Raw genomic sequence first — 19,185 nt, 5'->3', positions numbered from 1 at the left:
ATAGAAGTAAAATATTAAAGTAGTAATTTTATGTATGGATAGATTATAATCAGTGTATGAGAGATTGCTTATCTTTTTAAGTCAGTTGCTGAATTTTTTTTCTAGTTCTTGCTTTTACTAATTATGACACCCTCCATTAACTGTTCCACAAATTAAGTATTAACTCAGTTCCTTTGTATAGTGTATTTAGCCGCATAAATTCACGGAGAAGCAGCGTGGTGGAAAAGGCTGCGCCTGGGCTCTGGAGACATACTTGGCTTCAGAACTTCCAAACTCGGCAGTTCAGTATCCATATAACCTGGTATAATTTTAGAAACTTTATGCTTGGCCAGGACCTTGTTTTCTCATTTGTGAAAGAAGGCTAATATCTGCCTGCTGTGGTTATGTGAGAAATAAAAAATCATTTGTCCATACAACCTGGCACAGTGCCTAGCATGTTGTAGAGGTGTAATATATAAGAAGCTACTGTTACTATTTTATTTTTATTCTGTAACATTAGCAATTATTAGAAAATTCCAAAAATTCAAAAGTACATTACTATCTCTAGAAAGTCAAATATATTGGCTGGGCGCGGTGGCTCACGCCTGTAATCCCAGCACTTTGGGAGGCCAAGGCAGGCAGATCACGAGGTCAAGAGATCGAGACCATCCTGGCCAACTTGGTGAAACCATCTCTACTAAAAATACAAAATTAGCTGGGCGTGGTGGCCCACGCCTGTAGTCCCAGCTACCCGGGAGGCTGAGGCAGGAGAATTGCTTGAACCTGGGAGGCAGAGGTTGCAGTGAGCCAAAGGTTAAAATGAGCTGAGATCGCGCCACTGCACTCCAGCCTGGTGACAAAGTGAGACTCTGTCTAAAAAAAAAAAAAAGTCAAATAAATAACATTTTACATATTAAGGATTTTTTAAACCTGGAGGGATAAAGTCAAAGGCTCGTCCCTATAACATCCCACTGATTCCTTCCTTTGCACTGTGGTCTCATGACCTAACCACTGTCTATCAATGATATAGTATTGATTAAAATGGCTTTTAGGTATGTGTCTCTTCAAAGGACTTGGTCTTAGTATATGAAGTTGGATCACTCGGAGTTGAGCTGTGTTGTCACTAGAGCTAGAGTTTTTATCTGGGGGCAATAGTTAGGCTTTGGAGGGAATGGGGAATTTCTGTGGACAGGAGGAGAGTTGAGGGGAAAGGGATCTTGCTGGGGGGAATTGATTTACTTAGAAAATGGTGTTTTCCGGCCGGGTGCGATAGCTCATGCCTGTAATCCCACCACTTTGGGAGGCCGAGGTGGGTGGATCACGAGGTCAGGAGTTCAAGACCAGCCTGGCCAATATGGTGAAAGCCTGTCTCTACTAAAAATACAAAAATTAGCCAGGCATGGTGTTGGGTGCCTGTAATCCCAGCTACTCGGGAGGCTGAGGCAGGAGAATTGCTTGAACCTGGGAGGTGGAGGTTGCAGTGAGCTGAGATCACGCCAGTACACTCCAGCCTGGGTGGTAGAGCGAGACTGTCTCAAAAAAAAGAAAAAGAAAAGAAAATGCTATTTTCCATTACAGTTGCTTGTTTTGCACGTGTTCTTTTTGCCAGATGCGCCTAGGGAGATCATAAGATAGAAAAAGCAACTTAGATAGTTAAAATTCACTTTAATGGATTTTATCTTAGTCTGGACTGAGGTTTAATCATTTGTCTTTAAATAATTAAGAGTGATTTTGGACAGCATGATTATATATCCTATGGGCCTCATTTTGTATTTGAGGAGACAGGGCCAGTGGGGCTCACTGACTTGCCCAAGAACAGAGTAGGTTTTAGAGTCCAGGTGTTCTGAATCCTGTTTGTGTCCTCTTTTTACCATTTAATTAAGCTTGTTATAGATGGCCCATGTGGAAATGGATCAGTGTTGGCATGTGTCTTAAATGCCAGGAGTCCATTATGTCGTTGTAACAGGGAATCCTTTTGGTTAAATCATGGCACTGTTTTTATTCACACTCTAATCCCTGGTTGATCTCTTCTTAGCTGTGTTTTAATGAGATTTTATTATACTTAAAAATTTTAACATGTATTAGCTATTTAATAAACGTTACATACTCTTCTGAATAATTAGTTTTTGTTTTTATTCGAGCAGTTTGAAAAGGAACTGCCACTTGTAAGTATGTGGGGTGTTGCTTTAATATCAGTTCCCTGATGTCTGTATGTCGGTAGATCTGAGTTAATGTAGGCATGGTTATAGGGCCCTGACTTTGAAGAGGCAAGGGAATCCTTTCATGAGGAGCCTGTGTACATTAAAGTATGAAATTATTTTACTAAAACCTTTGTTTTGTAAATCTCACACTTGTACATAGTGTATTAAAAGTAATGGTTTAAAAAATTTTTGTCAGTCTTTGTCTTGAGACAATTTTACCTTGAAATTTGAAATGTGGAATAGATGAGAAGCTGCTATGACATACCCCACTGGCCCATCAAACCTGAGGAGTGTCATGGAGCATAATTTACAAATATTGTCCTAAGTTGCTACAGATTGTTCTTGTTTTTGTTCTTGATTTTGTGTTGATCCTTGTAGATTGAGAACCTTGTAGCGTGGGTTTTTTATATTTGTATATCCTGTGATTAGATGGTCACATAGATCTGTTGGGAGTTGAGACAGAATGATAATTTATTGTTCTGGTTCATGCCAGCTCAATGGGATCTACTAGTAGGACTTTCAGTTTATCTTTTCGTTCTAAACTCCCAAACCATATACATTTGTCATGTGCTTACATATGAGTCAAAACTTTGGTTTCTAATTACATTCAGTGTGAATATTAGAGTGCTTATGCAACTCATTTAAATAAAAGTTGATTGCAATTTTATCTCTCATGAGTTTTTTTTGCCATTCCTTGTGTTTTTTTTTTGTTGTTCTGCCTAAACGCAGAGGCTGTAGGACAAAGCAAGACTAAGACTTCCCAAAATAGATGAATATTTCACTTGCTATGACTATGTTTTGATTCGTTGTATAGAATGTAAACTCTTTTATATATATATCAGAATATAGTTTCAATGTACATGAAAAAACTCAGTGTATAAGGAAACCGTGTAGTATTATCTTTTGGATAAAGATGGATTTTTTTATTATCCTCTCCTTTTGGTTTTGAAAGAATAGTAGAAAATGTCAGTACAGTTCCTTTGCGCTTAGAACAAGAGGGGAAATTAGTAAATGTGAGAAATTAATCCCAGAGAGATTTTTAAAAAGGTCTTATACAAATATGCTTTCAGATAATGTTTCTGTCTATATATCTATAGATAGATAAATGGGTAAGCAGGGGTAATTGGGAGTATACAACTGATAGATAGTGGTTTAGGCTTCAAATTATAACTGACATTACTTCACTAACATTACTGTAGTGCATTGGGCTTTAATTCTTTTTGTTGAGTATCTCTGAGGATATCTGATTTGAGACTTGCAGTATTTAAATTGGCTGTCTAATTTTGTAGCAGTCTCCATGGACTGACTTATGTAAGCCTAAGAATTCTGTAGGTGGCCACATGGCTCTTGTTAGGAGTTGGATAAGGCCTGACACCCTTGTATATGATCAGTGCTGACCATAGAGAGTACCTGTAGAGTCTGTATCACTCCAGCATGCTGTCAGTAGGGCAGGAAAAGCGAGAATGATCATAGGGCATTTTGTTCCTTGCACTTTTGGTTTTACCTGAGATGTGCAGCTGGCACAGTGGGTGTAGTTTCACTCTCTACTTGTCTCTTAGTTACAGCTATCTATGATAAAGGATGGAAAGCTAAGGTTAGGATTTTATTTCAGGTATTAAGTAGCTGTACTTCTTTTGGTGGGGGAAGCAAGTGAGTTTGATATACATAATACCACAGAACAAAGATTTATAGTTAGGCAATTGAGACCAACTATTAAAGGAAGAAAAGGGCTGGGCGCGGTGGCTCATGCCTGTAATCACAGCACTTTGGGAGGCAGAGGTGGGTGGATCACGAGGTCAGGAGATCGAGACCATCCTGGCTAACATGGTGAAACCCCGTCTCTACTAAAAAAATACAAAAAATTAGCCGGGTGTGGTGGCAGGCGCCTGTAGTCCCAGCTACTTGGGAAGCTGAGGCAGGAGAATGGCGTGAAGCCGAGATCGCGCCACTGCACTCCAGCCTGGGTGACAGAGCGAGACTCCGTCTCAAAAAAAAAAAAAAAAAAAGGAAGAAAAGTTGGTTTGAGGAAGAATAAAGTAAAAAATAGTCAAAATTTAGGGTTTCGATTCTAATATTTGAATGTAACCTGAAATTTTGAATGTGTTTTGAATGTAACCTGAATTTTGGTAAAACATTTAGCCTGGTCATAAATCCATTTGGTTACATGTCTTGCGACTAGTATAGTATGTTCTTTACCATCATAATTTAATAGTTATAGCATTTGATATAGGTTAAGGTACTTTAGGTAGAATTGTTAAATATATATTGACATAATTATATAAAGGACATACTCTGTATCATATATAGTTCCATTTTTAGAATCTGTTAGTATGTTTTCCTGTATTCCAAGTTGTTGACTCAGTTATTTTTAATTAGTATTCTGTAAGCCAATTCAGTCATTTCTTCAATGATTATTTTTTAAAAAGTTTTGTGAGACACCATTTAAGAAAATGAAAATGTCAAGTCTTGGATTTATGAGACAATAAGAAACATTTTTATCATGTTATTTATCAGTCTTTTTCTAAATAACTGAGGGATGATTCCTTGGTATATATTTTAGGTTTAAAATCCAGAGGTTGTTTTGAAATATTTTCTAATATTAAAGGAGCTTGTTTTGAAATTTGGATGATAGCATAAGTATATTGATTGGTTATTTTTAAATTTGAAGTGAAATGATAATTTTAAAGGTAGAGTAGCCGTATATAACTCAGTTTATTAGCAAGAAAATGTCAAGTTTTAGATACTGCAATCAAATTAGTTTTAGTTCTGAAGTACAAAAGGAAGCAGACATTTGGGAACTTCAGTTACAGTGCTAGTACCACCTAGCGTTACAACACTGGTGTTCCCCTGGATTTGAGTGGTGATGTGTGATATGCTGTGAGGATGTACATGGTAGTTTTGGCCCTTGTAGAGTTCATATCTTCAAATGGCCTTGGCTCTTAACCATTCTTGTATACATAAAAATAGTATAAATTATTACTCTTGAAGTTGAGATTCTTTATTTTGTCCTATATTTTTATTTTACAGTTTCTGACATGAATTTGGAAATTGAGCATCCTTATTCAGTTTATTTATCCTGGAAAACCTTAATAGATGGGATTTTGATGAAGTCTTGATGATTCTCTGTTAACTGTTGACAGGGTGGTAAATACTAAAGTCATGAGGATTAAAATATTGACTAGTTCAGCTCTGTGCTTGCAGTTTTTCCACACTCTAAGATCATACTGTATTAGGACCACTAAAACCGAGCAAGAAGGAATAAACTAGGAAAACAGATGACCTGTTGTTGGTGAAATACTGTATCTTTAAGGACATTGATTATTTTTCATGAAGCTCATTGTCACCAGGTATGGAACTCTAAATTGGTGTTGCTTTTTGTTTCAGCATCAAAGCTGGACGACTCCTCTCCTACATTCCATATCAGCTGTACACCAAGCAGTCCAGTGTGCAGAAAGGTCTCAGCTTTAATCCTGTATGCAGACCTGAGGATCCTCTGCCAGGTCCAAGCAATATAGCCAAACAGCTCAACAACAGGGTGTAAGTAGTTTGTCTAGTTGGGGATTACTGCAAAGCTGGTTGGTTGTTTTTTTTTTTTTAAGGATGGAGTTTTGCTCTTGTTGCCAAGGCTGGAGTGCAATGGTATGATCTCGGCTCATTGCAACCTCTGCCTCCCAGGTTCAAGTGATTCTCCTGCCTCAGCCTCCTGAGTAGCTAGGCTTACAGGCGTGTGCCACCACGCCTGGCTAATTTTTGTATTTTTAGTAGAGACGGGGTTTCACCATCTTGGCCAGGCTGGTCTCGAACTCCTGGCCTTGTGATCTACCTTCCTTGGCCTCCCAAAGTGCTGGGGTTACAGGCATGAGCCACCACGCCTGGCCACAAAGCTGGTTTTTAGCAGTGAGCATGGCCCCTGCTCTGTTACAGTCAGACAGAAGCAGATACAAACCCTGGCCATTCACTTATAATAAACATGTTGAAATATGTGTGTATGAGTGTCTTATCTAAAAATGAATTGTTTTTATGATGATAATTTCATAAATGTAAGTAAGTTTTTACAATCATACTAGTTTCTCACCTTAAACTAGTGGATCTTAATTGTTAATAAGTTTTTTCATGGATTTTCATGAAAGTAATTATTTCCTCACAAGTAATTTGCTGTATTGCTTTCTCAAAAATGGAACTAACTGCACCAGCTATATTTTTGTTGTGTTCCATGCATAGAAAGACAAAGAAAATGTTAATATTTCTGGGTTATTTTTGAAAAATTCAAAATTCATAACATTCTAAATATGTAAATATATAAATGGAAGTTTAGTAGGTGAACCTTGGTTATAGAATTGAAAGTGAATCTAGACTTTATTCCATGTGGCTGCTTTTTTTTTTTTTTAATATTGATTTAAGCTTTTAATTGCAACCCTGGATAAATTGGTTTCACAATTAATTGGTGGGTTGCCTTACCTTGTATATCAGGTGGTTCATTATGGTTAGCCTTCTCTTTATTTATTAAATTGCTTGCTTTGGGAGTTGGATATTTTTTTTTCAAAAACACCAGGAGTCTAATTAATCTGAGAGGATCCAGTATCACTGCCTTCTGTAATTTTTGTTGTCATTTGTTAATTTAACTTGTACTCACAAGCATATTCAAATATTTTTCATGTTACCTGTAGCTTTTAATTTTTTTTAATGTGCTATCAAGGTATATAGCAAATAATACCAGAAAACCTTTTCACAGAATACGTAGCTTTAGCCTTCTGTTCTTACCCACATTAATAAAAGTAGAAAATAGATAATGTTTTTTCAAAATCTTCTTTGTGACACTTTAGGAAGAAATTGCCTTTTAGATTTTACTTCTTAATACATTTATGCCATTGCCTAAAAAATGTATCTCTACCCGTGATATTTCCAGTACAGCTACTTCGCAAATGTCCATTTGTCTAGGCTGAGAAACTATAGTACAGCAAGAATGTATGTTAACAATGTATTTTCTTGCCAATATATGGCTTTCTATTGCATGTGTTGCTATAATGCGTGTAAAGGGTCTGAATGTTTTTGACACAAAACTAGATGTAAGACTTTCTGACGTACATCACTTTTGTTGTTTTCTGGGGTTTTTTTGAAGGGTATATTCAGTACATTTTGTACATTTCTTTGAAATGCTCATCTGTGACTTCTTGCTCCCTTGCATTCTGTTTATCTCAAGAGGCTGAACTTTCTCTGCATGTGACAAATTAAGTTTTCTTTTTTTCTTCTTTTAATCATATCTACTTTGTCTTTTTCCCCATCACTGGCGTGATCATCTGTGAGCATGGCATCTACTCAGAGTTGCCTGTCACATTCCATATGATGTTTAGCCAGAGCCTGAGCTAACCCAGAAATGGGTGATCATCCAGCTTGTGGGACTTTTCTGTGTAGTCAGGCTCTCATTACTAATAAACCAAGTTGGTATTAGGGTGAGGGGCTTTAGGTGGAACCTGATAATACTGTGATAATTTCACCTGTGGCTTACTACTCTGTAGGGTAGCCCTTCATCTGGAGCCTGTGCTGTAATTGAATTAATGCTGTGGACATTTGGACATTTCTAAGTAGAATGAATTACTGCTTTGTAATTCAGGTTGTTGTTTTTTGTTAGTTAGATGATTCTCGTGAATGCATTTCTAAACAAACGTCTAGAGGAGCCAGGATGTGACTTTAGCATAATATTTGTCATAGGTTCTGCATTTATAAAGCTGTCATCAGGAAACTTAGTCCAGATTGCCTTGTACCACCCTGGCATCTAAATATGCATTTCTTAGAAACGAAGTGCAATTTCCCTTGTCAGTAAGGCAAGCGTCCTTATTTTTCTAGGTGTAAATTTTACTGAATTACCCCCACACATTGACATGGCTTTACTTTTTGTCTATTTGTGCAACAATTAGCTCATTAATAGGTTAATCAATATAGTCAGTTTTTTTCCTACTTAAACCATCTGGTTTTGTATTAGATTTAATGTGTTGAATAGTACCTTTCATAAAAACTAAAACTAGGAATAAGAATTCAAGTAAGGTTTTTAAATCCATTATTATGAAAATTATTTGTAGTATATTAATTCAGCAGATATTTATTGACCATGTAGTAAATGCCAAGCACTGTGCTTCAGAACTGGGTATTTAGAGCTTACAGATTCCAATTAATTTTTTATGGGAAAAATAACTGAAAAGTTGTTTGGGTTTTTCTTCAGCCATGAGAAATGTTCTATTTTATTTCTTCTTTGGGACTATCTGAAGTGAAAATAAAAAACAAACAAAAAACACCTAAAGGGCTGTTAATATTCTAGAATTTTTCTAGCTATCTTGCTACTTTTGCAAAGAATGATCTTTTGTCAAATCAGAATATAAAGTTTGTGGTTTAATTTTCAGGGTTTTTTTTTTCATTGTCAATATTCAATATAAGAATTTTCTGTTTTTAAAGGGGGAAATACCAAACTGTGTACCACTAAGAAAATGATGAAATGAAAAAATTGTTTTAACCTAAAAGTCAGACATTATTAACTCAAAAATTTTTTCCTGCTTTAGAAATCACATCGTTAAGAAGATTGAAACGGAAAATGAAGTCAAAGTCAATGGCATGAACAGTTGGAATGAAGAAGATGAAAATAATGATTTTAGTTTTGTGGATCTGGAGCAGACCTCTCCGGGAAGGAAACAGAATGGAATTCCGCATCCCAGAGGCAGCACTGCCATTTTTAATGGACACACTCCTAGCTCTAATGGTGCCTTAAAGACACAGGATTGCTTGGTGCCCATGGTCAACAGTGTTGCCAGCAGGCTTTCTCCAGCCTCTTCCCAGGAGGAGGATAAGGCTGAGAAGAGCAGCACTGATTTCAGAGACTGCACTCTGCAGCAGTTGCAGCAAAGCACCAGAAACACAGATGCTTTGCGGAATCCACACAGAACTAATTCTTTCTCATTATCACCTTTGCACAGTAACACTAAAATCAATGGTGCTCACCACTCCACTGTTCAGGGGCCTTCAAGCACAAAAAGCACTTCTTCAGTATCTACTTTTAGCAAGGCAGCACCTTCAGTGCCATCCAAACCTTCAGACTGCAATTTTATTTCAAACTTCTATTCTCATTCAAGACTGCATCACATATCAATGTGGAAGTGTGAATTGACTGAGTTTGTCAATACCCTACAAAGACAAAGTAATGGTATCTTTCCAGGAAGGGAAAAGTTAAAAAAAATGAAAACAGGCAGGTCTGCACTTGTTGTAACTGACACAGGTAGATACTTATTAAAATTGTCTTCTTAAGAAACAGTCATGCTTGATCATTTTGCTCTTATGCTATTATTGGTATTTCTGGTCAATATGAAGTTCTCATAAAAGTCTCTAAGTATGTCAAATCATGTAAGTTACAGTAAGCATAAAATTATAGAAAGCTAATTTATTAAAATATTTTTAAAACAATTAGATACAATTGTGGCTGACTGAAAATTTTCAGAGAATTTAAACAGTAAGATGGTTGGGATTCTGAGCATTCATTCCTCACGTAGACCTTATCAGTTGGTGAAGTTTTGAACTGTGTTAATATAACATCTATCCAGTGCTTAAACTCCTGTAAGAATGAAATTGGTTTGATAAGAGTAATTGTTAATTTCTAGAAGCTTGCATCATAATGATTTTTAAATTAATTTTGACATAGAGCTGTTGTAATTAACAGTGGTAAACTTTCAGTGAGATTATTTCACATCTAAGTACATTGGTTCATTGTATTTTGTTTTTTAATACTTTTCTTGTCATCAAAAACAAATGCACACACAGTAGCAGACTGTTTTTCTGGGCCAGTCATTATAAATTAGTATCTGGTTTGAAATTTTAGTTCCTTTTACAGATTATAGGATTTTTTTATGGGGAGAGACCTCAGAGATTAATACTATGATTTATAGCTGTGGAAACTGAGGTATAGAGAGAAGCTCATGGTTCTGTCCTAGAAAGTGATAGAGACTCTATGTGGGGTGTTTTCTGTTATGTTTTACTGAGTTTGATGTATTCCTATGTGCTTTTAGTCAAAAAATGCTTTTTGGTATTTATGAAATATTTCAGAATAATATAGATACTAGATTATCCTTACATCATGTCTTGGCCTTGTTACCTGAAGGTTATTTAATTCTTAATGCTTCTAAGAACTATGATTAATTAGTTCTGTGAATGGGAATAAAATGAGAAATTTTGTTATTGTATGAAAGCATTTGGTAGATACTGGCTTATGCATTCTGTACTACTTGAATGTTTAAAAGCGTTATTTTGAGTTGTTTGCATTATGTTTATATGATATTTTGAAAAATACTTTTATACAGCAGAATTGTGATTAAGATTATTTTATGAATCATTTCTTGAGATAATATAGAGGGTAGTAAGGAAGTATCTGGCTTTGGAATTAGATAGTTTAGCATGGATCTAAATCCTTACTCTGCCACTCTTATGCTGCAGGACTATGGGCAAGTTAGTTCACCTCTCCGAGTCTTAGTTTTCTTTGTGAATAGAAGTGATAGATAGTCCATGATGTTTGCCTCATGGGGTTGTGAGCTTAAGAATACATGAGCAGGCTGGGCACAGTGGCTCATGCCTGTAATTCGCACACTTTCGGAGGCCGAGGCAGGAGGATTGCTTGAGCCCAGGAGTGCAAGACCAACCTGGGCAACACAGTGAGACCGTGTCTCTACCAAAAAGAAAAAAAAAAATTAGCTGGGCGTGGTGGCACGCACCTGCGGTCTCAGCTACTTGGGAGGCTGAGGCGGGAGGATTGTTTGAGCCCTAGGGGTTGAGGTTGCAGATCGCACCACTGCACTCCAGACTGGGCAGCAGAGTGAGACCCTATCTCAAAAAAAAACCCAAAAAGTTGGGGGAGAATTAGGTACATGCTATCACAGTCACAGTTTGGTAAATGGAGTGGTCCAAAACTGTTAGGGGATATCTGTTTTTGGAAGCCTATTATAAAGACTGACCCTCAGTACTAATATTTTTAAGCCTGAGAAAAACTCCTTTATGAGATCAGAACTTTTTACAAGCCCAGGGTTCTTTTTCCAGGATTTGTGTATCTTAGAGGACCAGACGAACAGGCTAAGGATGAGACTGATAATAGAGGAAAGCTCTGCTTGTGCCTGGATTAGGGTTAAAATGACCCTGATGAATCTCTGTGTAGCTCAGGATGATTAGAAGCTTTTGTCCTTAGGTGAGGACACTCACCTTTATCTCCTTAAATGTGGTATATGTCATTCAGCTCTGATCTTTAATAGTATTTAATGGCATAAGGATAAAAATGTACAGATTTACATTTTATAGACTGTTTTTCAAGTACTTAGAACAGCAACATGGTAGTTTAAAGGCTCTGAAATCAGACTGCTTGAGACAGAATCACAGCTCAACCATTTAATAATAGGCTATGTGACTTAAACTTTTAGTCTACAAGATGGAGATGATACGATTACCTACCTCATAGTTGTGAGAATTTAAATAATTACATACACATAAACCTCTTAACAGCAGTGCCTGACACCTACCAAGCACTGGATAATAGTAGTCACTTTTATTGTTATTTTATCCAGGCTCGTTTGTAGATTGCATGGAATAGTGATCATCAAAAAAAGTTTTACTTAGCTTCATGTAACTAAATGTATGCCAACACCTTTGTATTTTTATAAAATAATCAGCACAATGAAATAATTTTAAGATGCACTTTTTGACAAACTAATTAGAGACTTAATTAAATTTGGCTTCTCTTGAGGTGATAGAAATAATCTGTACTCAATTCTGGTTTTTTAAAAAGACTCCATTCTGGGTGTAAGCATGTTTTAAATATAATTTCTAAAATTAACTAGACCTGATGTTTTAAATAGTAAAAATTAGCTTGGGGTTTGAATGTTGTCTTTTTCCTTCTAGGAGATATGTCAGTATTGAATTCTCCCAGACATCAGAGCTGTATAATGCATGTTGATATGGATTGCTTCTTTGTATCAGTGGGTATACGAAATAGACCAGATCTCAAAGGTCTGTATTCTTGCTTATGTTTTAAGAAAACTGATATATTGTTATAAATATATATTCAAAGAGATTACAAAATCTTTTTTTAAAAAATTCTGATTTTCCTTGGGAAAATCGGTTCTTCCAAATTTTCTATATTCGATTATCAGGGAAGGTATAGGGAAATTAGAGTTTTTCTTTCTCCCTATAGGGATCTTCAGGGAAGAATATTCATCTTCAGCTGAAGGATATGTCATCGAAGACTAATGTAGGCAGGATCTGTATTGGGCATTTTCTAAATTTTTATCTGTATTTATTCCTTGTTAATGAATGGAAATTTTATGGTGGCTCTTGTCTTTGAGACTTGGGTCACTATGCTTTCTCTTGAGCAAATAACTTGATTAACTGTCCTGATGCCCATGAACATCCCAACTTTTTGATTGTAGGATAGTTTTGCATTATTGAATATTGCTAAAATGTGTTAAGTCGTCTGGACAGTCTTTGTCTTAGTGAAATTGCAGATATTTGTGAACTAGTCAGTACTTTAAAAAGCATACATTCTGGGTTTTTCAGTGTTTACCTCTGTCTGAAAGAGATAACTTAGTGTTTTCTTCTGAGAATCAATTCTTCCCTTAAATAAGGAATCACTGTGGCACAGAAGCTGCTGTGTTAAAACCAGGACTTTATTTTTGTCATGGGTAGTAGTAGTTCCTCAGCTCTGAAAGGAGTTTTTAGAATGTTAAATAATTGATTTTCATAGAGTAACTTTTTAATGCATTGTTGATTTTATTTCTTGGTCCTCAAAATAATGCATTAAGTAAATATATATTTATCCCTGCTATTGCTTTACAAATTTATAGTAATCTTGTAACTTAACATGCATACAAAAGGAAATGATACAGGAAAGTAAGTTTATACTAAAGCAAAAATTGAGGGGCTGTATGCTCATGTTTGATAATGTGGTAGGTCAGATTGTGATTCCTATGCATATGTATTTAGTTTCTGTTGCTGTAAAATTGAGAGATAAGTATAGATGTTAACTCTAGAAATACAAAAAAAAAAATTTAGTTTTTCTTTCCCCACTGCTTAAGTCTGAATCTAGACTCTTGAGTTGCCTGTTTCCTACAGTACAAAATCAAACAAAAACCATGAAAGGCTGAGTTGACTGCTGCTTTCAGGTTGAATAAATGTATCAAAATGGTCACAAATAATTGGCTTTTCTGGAGGTGCTAAGAAACTTAAATGACATTTACATGGTGATTGATAATCTTTAAAGTATTAGCTTCTTTAAGGATTAATGTCTAAGTAAAGCTAAAGAAAAAAAAGGCATGTTTTTAAAATCCTTTGAAAAATTTTTGCTTACATGTTGTTAACATTCCTGTACCACATACAGAAATAATTTAATACTTTCCTCACAGGAAAACCAGTGGCTGTTACAAGTAACAGAGGCACAGGAAGGGCACCTTTACGTCCTGGCGCTAACCCCCAGCTGGAGTGGCAGTATTACCAGAATAAAATCCTGAAAGGCAAAGCAGGTACAAATGAGCTCTCTTTGAAGTCTTAGTGCTCCTGTGGATGGCTTCTGGATTTTGCTATTGGCATGGTTGTTATAGAAATGAGAGCAGAGTTGTAGCAATTAGCTTTTTCATTCAGGGGTTTTAAGGATGTCACTGTTAGGTTTTGTTGAATTGGAGGGTGATATTTTCCTGAAGTAGAGAGTGAAGAATGTTTTACAAGATATGATTGATTTGCTTTGTATAAAGTTAGACTGGGGATAAAAATCATGGGCAGAATTTAAAGAAGCCTCTTTCTATTGTGAGAGTTAATTACTGGTCATTTGGTTATTGTATCACAGTAAGAATGTTAAAGTTTGTGTTGCTCAAGATTTGTATGAGGAAGTAGAGTAACAAACAGTAGAACTTGTAATTTATTGGAATTTAAAGTAAACACCAGTAATCATTCTCCATATGCTTTAGTGAACCTATTTGTTTTGAGAAATAACCTTGTTGCCTCTCTTGACTTTTTAATTTTGGATATTAATAAGCAAAATCATAAGTTGTACTAGTCATAATACTTATTAAGATTTTCATGTGTCTATTGCTTTTTTCCCCTGAGTAAATTCACTGAGAAATGTTTTCTTAGAAATTAAATTGTTTTTGATAACTGATTAGTTTTCTCATGGTTGTTTTGCAAAGCCAAAGAGAATTTTTTAAATTAGTTTCTCAGAAATATATTACCCAGAAAGTAGTCAGAAGTTAGATATACAGTGAAATGCATGCAGTTTAGTTTTATTGCAGTTATTTCAGTGCCCTTGTCAGTTATAAAATGTTGGGCTTGTCACAATGACTCCAATGAAATTAAGGCAAAAGGAAAGCCAGCGAACATCTCTGAGGACCTTTTTTGGGATTATAGTCTTTTTGTTGGTTTTGATCATCTGTTTATGTGGTCTTAAGTATGAAATAACATAATTGCAGATACATATTTATGCTTTGTGTGTACATTTATTTCCAAGTTGTATAAAGGTTTTCTTGGTCTTTAAATCTTTCAGAGATTTTTGAGATTCTAGAATTTTGTGTGTCATGAGTAGATGTGGAGTAGCTGTTACTGAACTTGTTGAGATTTAGTTGTATTATGGTATAGGTAGTTTCTTAGGTATTGGTAGTATGGTTTTTGTGGTAGGTTGGTTTTTCTTTTTGTATTTTCTGTGTGCTGTTAAACAGATGAAATCTTAAGTTCTAGAAAATAAGAAATAGCTTAAGGAAGTACACAATACTTGTCATATATTAGGCATTTATGAAATACTAAAGAATGCTGAAAGAAGAAAAACCACCATATATATACTTGCAGTAGCATCTTCAGTGCTCAGAGTCTCTCTGGTAGGTAGTCTTGTTACACACGTCCTTTTATCGGCAGCCTACATTTAAAATTTTGACCTTGACAAGCTCACATTCCTTAGGAGTAGCAGAGAGCTAGTCCTCTTTTGTCTTTTCTTCTGTTACAATCTTACTATAAATGGTTTATTAACACAGTACTGTCATTGGTTACTTATCTTCATCAGTTTAGTCACCTAATTTTTATAACATTTTAATGACCTTCTATAATCACATCCCCTTCACATCTAAATGTGGGTGGTAAACCAGAAGGTAATATTAGGAGAAATATTTAAATTTCACTTGCCATTGAAAATTGTCAAAAGGAGATTGTCCCGTCACTAAAAAAAGATTATATGACAGTTTGTTTTTTATACTCTTACTTTAACTTGATGTCATTTACTTTTATATCCTAAGCCTTTTCACGTATTAGGAGCTCACCAGAATATTTGCTACATATAAAATGAATAGATTATCCTTTATTATAAAGTTTGATTACAACTAAGCTTGTGCTCAGAACTTTTTTCAGTGCTTTTGTTCCTCTTTGCTTGTTATTCCCTGATCTTTCTTTCTCTGGGTCATTATCAGACATGGCACCAAATATAAAAATATTGAGGATCGGTTTAGGAATTAGAATCTTTGGCTTCTGTGCACTAGCTTTGAAAAAAAAAAAAATCAGTTCTAATGTTTGGCTTATATGTCTAGACAAAGTATTAGGACAAATAGCATCCTTAGTCCTTTTTGAAACTTTAGTTTCTTAGTTGTCGTATCCAAAAACTCTTTAATTAGCCCCGTGCAACCAGGGTATCTCATCCATCCATGACTTCTTTTGGAGGCTGCTTCCTGAGCAGTACTCAGTAGTCACACTTCTCATTGATGATCTCATTGTTTGGAACAATTTATGCTCCAAATTTCATGATTGGGGCCTTTTACCCCTTCCTGGATTTCCAGGATACAGATGTTTTCTATCCCATCGACAACTTCAGTTTTCATTCTAAAGAACAACAGTTTTAAAAATCGTATTAGTCATAGATTTATTCTCAGCGATTTCTTTTTCACAGACTTGGGTCCTGGCCTCTGATTTCTCCAACCGTTCCTCCACATTCTCCATGTGCCCGTCTAGTTTGTCAAGTTTTGATGAGCAGTTCTCTACTTTGCCCTCCAGTGAGGACAGTGTGTCCCTGCATTTCCCTGAATCTCACATGAAGCAACTCACTCCGCTCGTGGAGGGACCCACGCACTCTGCTGCACTGTGGAACAGGTCAGCCAGCCCAATGGAGAGGAACATGATGGTGCTGCCTCTCAGGCCAGGGCACTGGGGGCGCATGGACCACAGAGACTGTTCTCTCCTCAAGCATAAGTTTTCTGTTATTTTCAAGACAATATCTTAGATAACTAGCCCTTCAGATACCAAAGTCAGGTAATTCTCCAACTTGTAAGGCATAACTCATGGTTACACCTTGGAAAGACAGTTGGTTGTGGCTGTTCAAGCTTCAGCACTCCTTTTTTTGGGGTCTAGTAGCACCCTCTGTTGAAATGTGATACTGACAGTCCTGAAATTCTTACAGTTTTTCAGCTTAGATGAATGGACTATTAAAATTTATATTTAGCCTTTTAAAACCCTCCAGAAACACTGGGTAATCTGCTTGGGATTCTGTCTTTAATTTGTAATAGTATAGCTAGCATACGTTATTCATATGTTAGAAACTATAGCTCACATTACACACTCTGCTGTTTTGAAGCAAGTAGGATTTGACCCCACTGAGATGTCAGTCAGTTTGATTTGCATTTATGCTGTGTATATATGGTTGCCGAAATCCAGAAATGCTTGTATGGGTTGCATAGTTAGATGAGAGATGCTGATGATTACTGGTCAAACCAGGAAGAGTTGTTTAAGCCCATGAAGCCAGAGACTTTGCCAGTTTTCCTGGTGGTGCATTAACGTGGCTGACTTCACAGAACAGTAAGTCTGAAATAAACAAAAGAGAAATGCTCGGTTTCTTAGTTATGTATTGTTACAGTGCACTCAAAATAGATTTGTCTGGAATAGCTGAAGTGATATATTTTGGGTTTGTTTTACTAATGGTACTTTTGTTTATAATAGTAGAGATGTGGCTGAGGTTGTGGTTTTAGAATGTGATTTTTTTTTTTTTTTACAGCATACTCTTCCTGGAACCTAATAGTAGTATCCCAAGAGACCTATGATGAAATTGTGTTTTAATTTATTTCTCAATTACTAGTGAAGCTAAAGGTGGCAAAGGAAGTAAAGTGGCATGCAGCCAGTAGGCTCTCCAGAGTGTGTGGTTTTGTTTTCTTGTGTAAAGTTGTAAATTTGGTTTGGATATTAAGAGATGTTGGTAAGCCACACTAGGCTCCAGTTGTGTTCTCTAAAGCATCGATACTCTGATCACACTTGAATGTTTTTAATTGAACATGCATTATTAAACCAAAACACAATTACCTGTAGCGGGGGATAATGTGACATGTGTACAAAAGAAAAAGCTTGAATTTAGGATGAAACCTCTTCATGGTTTGTGACCTACTAAATTATTGTTTGATCAGATAGATGGTAGGAATTTCATGTTTGTTGTACCCGTTAGTTAGCTTTAAGTTTTACAGATAGTTCTTTTAGGAAACAGCAAAGAATATTCAGAGAAATTTATATTTTTCATTAACTTTTCCCCACTACTGAGAGCTGTACAGTCCTTTTAAGGTTATAGGAGGGAGTTCATCTCCCTGATCACTTCTCATCCATGTCCACCTCCAGGGACTGTGTGTTATAGGATATTTTATATTTATCTTCTGGTGTATTTAAAAAAAAAAAAAACCTCCCAGGACACTTTGAATTTATTATAAGTTTTTATCTGCTGATGAAGAATATAATGGAAGCGAACCATTTTAGAGTTTTCTTTTATTAGATAAGGAGATAATACCAATAGAGATAACTGTATTTGGAATTTACTAAACATTTTTATATGAAAGTAATGGAAAACAAATTTCTTGAAAAAGTTAGGGAAAATCAGTTTATAACTTATAACCATTAATTTTTTTTTATTTTTAAAGCAGATATACCAGATTCATCATTGTGGGAGAATCCAGATTCTGCACAAGCAAATGGAATTGATTCTGTTTTGTCAAGGGCTGAAATTGCATCTTGTAGTTATGAGGCCAGGTATGTAGAAGTTGTGTGTTATAATTCTTAATGAATAATTTGGTTAATTATTTTTATATAATTTTTTGAACTATAATCTTTTGAAGTGGATTCAGACATGCCAGTCAGGCCAGTGATTTAAATGTTACAGACGTGTTATGAGGTTTTAGCCTTAATCATTTCATTTATGCCCCCCACAGCCCCCCACCAGTGCTAGACAACTTTAAACAAACAGCTTACTAGTTCCCTGATGAGAACCAATAGGTCATATAGTAGGAACCAAAAGAAATTGAGGATCATCATTTTTACTGTCTTTTGAAGAGTGAAATAAAAGAATTAGATTTTTTTTTAATGGAAGAGGACTTTAATATTTATTTCCTCTAATCTTTTGTTTTTATTGCTAAGAAAAATATCTTGTAATCCATACTTCCTGATACTCAGTTTTTTTAGTGTTAAAACCCATTTGCCTATTCAATTATAAGTAAATAATTGAATTATTGGCATTCTTAATATCTCTTCACTTAAAAGTGGTAAGAGTGTTGTCAACTTGTTAGCACCAACTTTTTGTATAGGTCTTTATCTTACAGTGATCTGAAACCATAATTATAATTGGCTGTTTCAGTATAGGAAGAAACACACACACACACACATATATATATATTCCTCATAATTTAAAAAATTGTTTTGAAATAATTGGAATAGTTGTAAAAGTAGAGGGAGTAATAATTAAAAAGAGAAGTCTTCATTTTTTTTTCCCCTGTCAACCAAACACAGACATTTTTACCTATATCACACAGCAAGCCCTTACACATTGCTGGCAAGTGTTAAAGTATTCAATAATTTCAAAACGAAACAGAGTCTTAGATCAGTTACATCTTTTTTTTTTTTTTTTTGAGACGGAGTTTCACTCTGTTGCCCAGGCTGGAGTGCAGTGGCACCATCTTGGCTCACTGCAAGCTCCACCTCCCAGGTTCATGCCATTCTC

At 35.7% G+C, this 19,185-nt stretch overlaps 1 protein-coding gene across 12 annotated transcripts in view; it reads left to right on the top strand.

The window, feature by feature from the left end:
* Positions 1-19,185, top strand: part of REV1 (REV1 DNA directed polymerase) — an 88,520-nt gene that overhangs the window by 41,397 nt on the left and 27,938 nt on the right. For 7 of the 12 annotated variants that reach the window (XM_031008353.3, XM_055378446.2, XM_055378444.2 and 4 more), the window contains 5 exons: positions 5,565-5,717; positions 8,732-9,441; positions 12,099-12,206; positions 13,598-13,714; positions 18,113-18,221. In XM_031008353.3, coding sequence (XP_030864213.1) covers positions 5,565-5,717; positions 8,732-9,441; positions 12,099-12,206; positions 13,598-13,714; positions 18,113-18,221 — 1,197 coding nt within the window. Of the gene's footprint in view, positions 1-5,564; positions 5,718-8,731; positions 9,442-12,098; positions 12,207-13,597; positions 13,715-16,147; positions 16,311-18,112; positions 18,222-19,185 lie in introns of those variants that run through there. The other 5 variants (XM_055378443.2, XM_055378447.2, XM_031008349.3 and 2 more) reach the window with 3 other exon arrangements.

Source organism: Gorilla gorilla, chromosome 12, assembly GCF_029281585.2.
Source record: "Gorilla gorilla gorilla isolate KB3781 chromosome 12, NHGRI_mGorGor1-v2.1_pri, whole genome shotgun sequence".
Classification (NCBI taxonomy): domain Eukaryota; kingdom Metazoa; phylum Chordata; class Mammalia; order Primates; family Hominidae; genus Gorilla; species Gorilla gorilla.
This window is presented reverse-complemented; position numbering and strand designations above follow the sequence as displayed.